The sequence below is a fragment of the Hordeum vulgare genome, chromosome 2H, assembly GCF_904849725.1.
Source record: "Hordeum vulgare subsp. vulgare chromosome 2H, MorexV3_pseudomolecules_assembly, whole genome shotgun sequence".
NCBI lineage: Eukaryota > Viridiplantae > Streptophyta > Magnoliopsida > Poales > Poaceae > Hordeum > Hordeum vulgare.
Window position 1 is genome coordinate 507547058 of NC_058519.1, and position 6643 is coordinate 507553700.

Consider the following 6643-nt stretch of genomic DNA (forward strand, 5'->3'; position numbering starts at 1 on the left):
CAGTGAGAGAGGCTCTTCAAAACGACACATGGATAAAGGACCTTGCCCACGGCGACAATGCTCACATTTGGGCAGAGACGCTTAGGCTGCATAGATGGTTACAAACTTCAGGGCCTCACTTCCAGGAAAACTCCAGGGACAGCATCTCTTGGATTCACGAGGCGTCAGGGCTATACTCCGCTAGCTCAGCGTACAAGGCCCAGTTCCAGGGGCACACAAGATCACCCTTTAGAAAGCTGATCTGGGCTTCTTGGGCACCTGCTAGACTAAAAATCTTTTACTAGCTGCTATTGCGAAACAGGCTATGGTGCAACGACCGCCTGCAGAGGAGGGGATGGCCAAATGGGTACTTTTGCTAGCTCTGCCTTCGAAATCTGGAAACGGCAGATCACTTGTTCTGGCAATGTACTAAGGTGCTTGAGGTTTGGACACTATCGTCGGCTAGACACGGATGTGTCTCGCTTAACCCAGCGGTATGGAAAGACAGGACCACACCACACGATATCATAATGGACATGATAAGCAAAGCCAGGCCAGAGCACAAGAAAGGGATTAGGACTATGATTCTAATTATCTTATCAAAAATCTGGAAGGAGAGGAACGACTGCACCTTCAGACTTAAGACTCCCGCCGTCAGAAACATAACAAATTCCATACAGGATACCATGGAGCTTTGGAGGCAGGCAGGAGCGGCCTGCCTCGTGCACCCCTTCGGGGACTCAACGGGAGTAGTCACGTAGTGGATTTTTCCCTACCGGGACGGATGTGTCTTATCCTTTTTTGTTTCTTCTGAATTTTTTCCTTTGATCCGTTATGGATCGCCACCACCTTGTTGTATTCTCGCTCTCTACCTGCTTCGTTTTAATATATGCCAGCCAGGAGCTGGATCTTTCAAAAAAAAAAAAAAAGCATGCTGCCGCTGCAAATCCTCTGTGATTTTACAGACAGCTGCTCGAATATCGGCAGGGTTGAACGGACATGATAAAGATGGTCTATACTCCCTTGATCTACCACACCTTTCCCCTTTTCTTTGGGCTACGTAGACCATGAGCTGGTTGCTCAGGAACGCAATCTGTCTCGCACACGGCCACCGACGCATACTTCCTTCTCCGCCTGCAGATAGCGCAGGCGCAGGCGCAGCCGATCAACGCGGCGAGGAGGGCACCGGCGGCCACTCTACCAACGACCGCAGCAACGGCACTGTCCCTCTTGAACTCCTTTTGGTAGAGCTGTTTCTGAGGGATCGGCTGGTTGGCCGCGGCGAGGTTGTTGCTGCCATACGTCTGGAGCTTGAACACCTCGAGCCCGTTGAGTATCGCGTCATAGTACTGTGGCCTGCTGCCGGGGTCCGGGTGCAGCGCCACCCACATGTCCGTCTGGCCGGAGCCCGTCGTTACGACGAGGTAGTTGGTGTACACCGGAACCCCGATCCCTCCGCTCCTCGTGATGACGTCCATCTGCTCCTGCGCCGTCTGGTTGTTGATGTAGATGTAGAAGGAGCGCTGGTTCACCCTGGTGATCGGGTTTTGGATCTCGCAGAAGTGGAACCTCAGGAGGTAGTAGAACCCCGCGTCCACGGTCAGGATCCAAGTGAGATTGTAGTTCAGGTTGATCTGCGGATCCGGGCCCATAGACCTCGCCGACGCGTACACGCCCTCCGGCGCGATGTGCGGCGGAACGGACGGCGGGTATCGGATGGTGACGTCGCTGTCCTTCTTGGAAGAGACCCCGACGGCCGTGCCGAATATGTAAGGGAAGTCGGTGTCCCAGGTCCGGTAGAAGCTTCCGGAGTCGTCAGCCGGGGAGACGGCCGTGCCGCCGACGTTGAGACGGTACATGGTCTGGAAGGCGGTGTCGGCGCGGATGGGCATCGGGTCCGGGCGCCCCCCGTTGGCGAAGGTGGGCACGGGCACCGTGAACACGTCCGGCGTGGGCACGACCTCGATGCCGTTCACGAACGCGTAGTGGGAGGAGGCGCCGGTGGACGGGGCGAAGGTGACATCCAGCCTCCCGCTCGAGTTGACGTTGACGGAGAACTCGCGGACGAGGTAGGCGGCGTCGACCGCGAGCGCGCTCTGGGACGCGTTGAAGTCGCGCAGCAGCGTGACGCCGCCCGCCGTGACGCCGAAGAGGGCGCTCGAAGCGTTGCGGTTGCCGTAGTCGGACGGGTAGAAGAAGAGGCGAAGGAACACGCGGCCCGGGCGGACGAGGAAGGTGTACGTGTGGCTCGACGCGAACACGCGCGCCATCATGTAAGGCACGGAAGATGGCAGCGATGGGTCATGATATGTCGCACGGGCCGCCACGCCGGACTTTGTCGATGTCAAGAACTTGGACGCCGAGTCACCGTCCCACGCACGGCCGTCGGAGTCGGTGGCCGAGGCGGACGCGCCGCAGGCCAGGCGGACCTGCCTGGAGTGGGTGGAGTTGCTACCGCCGCCGTTCGCGGCGGCAAGGGACACGATGGTTAGCAGCAAGAGGCATGGAAGCGCAGTCGAGTTGGCCATGGACATGGGACTACTAGCTCCTAAGAAGTGCTGGCTGGCTGGTTGGCCTGTGATGATGTGCACGCCTCAGTTTGAATCACGAGTGCGGTGGCGGTGGTCCGAGAGCAATACTTATGGCAAAGCAGAAAATTGAACCATCCTTGTCGTACCTGTGTACATTAAGATTAGTGTTACTTTTTATAAGATGTCAACCTTCTTCTGAGGTACATGCACGTCAATAAAAAACAGAAATGGGTCATAACACTACTAGCATGTAGTATCATGCACATAATACTATGTGGCTGCTACGCGCTTACCGAAAGATCAGCCGGGTCGTGAACCGTCAGATCCTATATCATTGCGTGGTTGACTGATGTTCTTAACTTTCGCAACCGAGGTAATGCTGCGGAAACATTTGCATCACAGGTCGTGTCGTAAAAATCATTGCAAAAATGGTCATGTTATAAAAAACTTTTGCAACATAGGTCAGGTTGCAGAAAAAGATTCCTTGTCCTTTTGCAACATAGATACTGTTGTGGAAGAAACTTTTGCAACAAAGGTCATGTTGCAGAAAACTCTTGAAACATAGGTCAGGTAAAAGACATTTTTTTCTTTGTATTTTCGCAATATAGGTACTCTCGCGGAAGACATTTTTGCAATAAAGGTCATGTTGCATAGATTAGGTTGCAGAATTTTTTTTGTCTTCGTTTTTTTGCAACATGTGTATTGTTACGGAAGAAAGTTTTGCAGAAAAAATCATGTTACAGAATTTTTTTGCAACATCGGTCAAGTTACAGAATTGAATCAGCGATGCAAGAAATACTAAAGCGGTGCACCAATTCATGAGGACACGCGTCACGCGCTAGTGGTGGCGGCCGTTCCAAGCTGAATCCACCACCTGATTGTTAGACTTTTCCTAATACTATAGTACTTCCTTCTTTCTTAAATATATTTTTTTAAAGGTTTTACTGAAGGACTACATAATAAGTAAAATGAGTTAATCTATATTTTAAGATATGTCTATAGTTTCAAATATCAGGCTATAGATAGCCTTTTCAACAAGGTGCCGCTAAATGGTCTCATATTCAAATATGCCGCTATAGCCCGGTATGCCGCTATAGCTGATTTTCAGGCCTGCCGCTATAGCTCATTTTCAGGCTTGCCGCTATTTGACATAGCCCGTTATTTAAAACATTGTTTCGTATGTAATTTTTTAGTGAAACCTCTAAAAATTCTTATATTTAGGAACGGAGGAAGTATGATATTATCTTTATAATGCATACTCATAGATGATCTTATTCACTGACATGCATGACACATATTAGTATTAGCATTTAACATGATACGAGATCTATCTATGTTACTCTACCCCTCTTTCTTCTTTAATTATTTGCCACATCAACATATTTGCTAGTCACAAGTGCATGATACTAGCTATGATACCCTTGTTAATATTAATTGCAAATGTAATTAGGGGGAATCTCCCCTTTCCCAACCGCCGTGCACTTGCCTCCCGCACGAACACATCTCTGGCTGGATCTGACGCCTATCCGAACCGTCGTGTTTGTCCAGACCATATAAATGGCAGCATTTAACCATCGATGAGATTACCGAATCATTGTGGATTCAAACACGTTATCAGCACTTGTCTACTAGTGAAAGGGAGAAGGGAAGGAGCGCTTGCCGCCGGTGAGATGTCGCCCCTCACTTCCTTTTTTCTGCGCCTCATCAAGGAGGACAACCATCGGAGTCGTTTCCTTGCCCGTCGTCGCCATGTTGCCGCTCGACGCGGCCTGAGCGCCACTAGACGCGGCCTGAGCACCGCTGGACGTGCCCGGGGTGCTGATACGTCTCCATCGTATCTACTTTTCCAAACTCTTTTGCCCTTGTTTTGGACTCTAATTTGCATGATTTGAATGGAACTAACCTGGACTGACGCTGTTTTCAGCAGAATTGCCTTGGTGTTATTTTTGTGCAGAAATCAAAGTTCTCCAAACGTCCTGAAAATCTACGGGGAGCAGTTTTGCAAAATATGAAAAATATCTGCGCCAAGTTCCACCTGAGGGGGTGGGCCAGTGGGCCACAAGCCCTGGCTCCGCCACCACCCCCCTGGTGGCAGTGGGCAGGATTGTGGGGCCCACACGGCTCTGCCGCTCACAACCTCAGGTCTATAATTTCCCTTTCGTCCCAGAAAAAAAAGTTTTTCGTCGCGTTTGCGATACGGAACCGCCGCCACCACCTGTTCTTCATCTGGAGGGCGGATCTGGAGTCCGTCTTGGGCTCCGGAGAGGGGAAATCGTCGCCATCGTCATCATCAACCTTCTTCCCTCTCCAATTCCATGAAGCTCTTCGTCGTTCGTGAGTAATCTATTCGTAGGCTCGCTGGGCGGTGATGAGTAGGATGAGATCTATCATGTAATCGAGTAGGATGAGATCAATCCCCATCAAAACTGTGAATAGATTACTCACGAACGACCAAGAGCTTCATGGAATTGGAGAGGGAAGAAGGTTGATGATGACGATGGCGACGATTTCCCCTCTCCAGAGCCCAAGACGGACTCCAGATCTGCCCTCCAGATGAAGAACAGGTGGTGGCGGCGCCTCCTATCGCAAACGCGACGAAAACTTCTCTTTTTATTTTTTCTGGGACGAAAGGCAACTTATAGAGCTGGAATTGGGGGCGGCTGAGCCGTGTGGGCCCCACAAGCCTGCCCACCGCCACCAGGGGTGGTGGTGGCGGAGCAGGGGCTTGTGGCCCACTAGTCCACCCCCTGAGGTGGAACTTGGCGCAGATATTTTTGATATTTTCCAAAACTGGTCCCCGTAAATTTTCAGGACGTTTGGAGAACTTTGATATCTGCACAAAAATAACACCAAGGCAATTCTGCTGAAAACAACGTCAGTCCAGGTTAGTTCCACTCAAATCATGCAAATTAGAGTCCAAAGCAAGGGCAAAAGAGTTTGGAAAAGTAGATACGATGGAGACATACCAACTCCCCAAGCTTAAAACCTTGCTTGTCCTCAAGCAACTCAGTTGACAAACTGAGAGAGAAAGAAAAACGTTGACAAACTCTGTTTGATCTTGTTGTTGCAACTATGTCTAACTCATAACCAGAATTTAAGCAAGATCACAAGTTAACCACATAAGCAAATGACACAAAGGTCTCACGGTAAACTAATATCAATGGCATAGTCAGCTAACGAGCAAATAATAATGAGTTTCAAATACCAACACTTCAATCAAAACAAGCATGAAGCAATATGAATAGATGGTATCTCGCTAGCTCTTTCTGAGACCGCAAAACATAAATGCAGAGCACTTTCAAAGATCAAGGGGTGACTAAACATTGTAATTCATAGCAACAAAGATCCAGTCATAGTCATGCTCAATAACAATCAAAAGCAAAGCATAAAAATGATAGAGGTGCTCTCTAATTGGTGCTTATATAAGAGGAGGATGACTCAACAGGAAAATAAATAGAGAGACCCTTCGCAGAGGGAAGTATTGATTTGCAGAGGTGCCAGAGCTCAAGCTTTGAAAACAGAGATAATAATTTTGGGTGGCATGCTTTCATTGTCAACGCAATGACCAAGAGTTCTCAATATCTTCCATGCTACTCATGCTATAGGCGGTTCCCAAACAGAAAAGTAAAGTTCTAACTCCCCCACCACCAATCAATCACACTCCACGGCTAGCCGAATCCTCGGGTACCGTCCATACTAACATCAATCCAGGGGGAGTCTTGTTTTACAGTTATGTTTTTGATTTAAGCGTGGAACTGGGCATTCCAAATTCCGGCCCCTTTCTCGTGAATGACTGTGAATAAACACATGTCGAGGATAACACTCCTAGCATGGAAGATACCAATAGCCATCTGTCACCACATGAGCGGTTCGGGCATGCAAAACAGATTATTTCTTGAAGGTTTAGAGAATGGCACATGCAAATTTACTTGGAACGGCAGGTAGATACCGCAAATAGGTAGGTATGGTGGACTCTCATGGAAAAACTTTTGGGTTCATGGAAGTGGATGCACAAGCAGTATTCCGCTTAGTACAAGTGAAGGCTAGCAAAAGACTGGGAATCGACCAACTAGAGAGTGAAAACAGTCATCAAGATGCAATGAGTTTGACTAACATTAAATGCAAGCTTGAAC

The 6643-nt window shown here is 49.1% G+C and overlaps 1 protein-coding gene across 1 annotated transcript; it reads right to left on the minus strand.

The window, feature by feature from the left end:
- Nucleotides 1–549: 549 nt before the first annotated feature.
- On the minus strand, nt 550–2577 carry LOC123430365 (receptor-like protein kinase FERONIA). The gene has a single exon (XM_045114230.1). The coding sequence runs from the start codon at nt 2511–2513 to the stop codon at nt 1008–1010; it is 1506 nt and encodes a 501-aa protein (XP_044970165.1). The 5' UTR covers nt 2514–2577; the 3' UTR covers nt 550–1007.
- Between the last annotated feature and the right edge of the window lie 4066 nt (nt 2578–6643).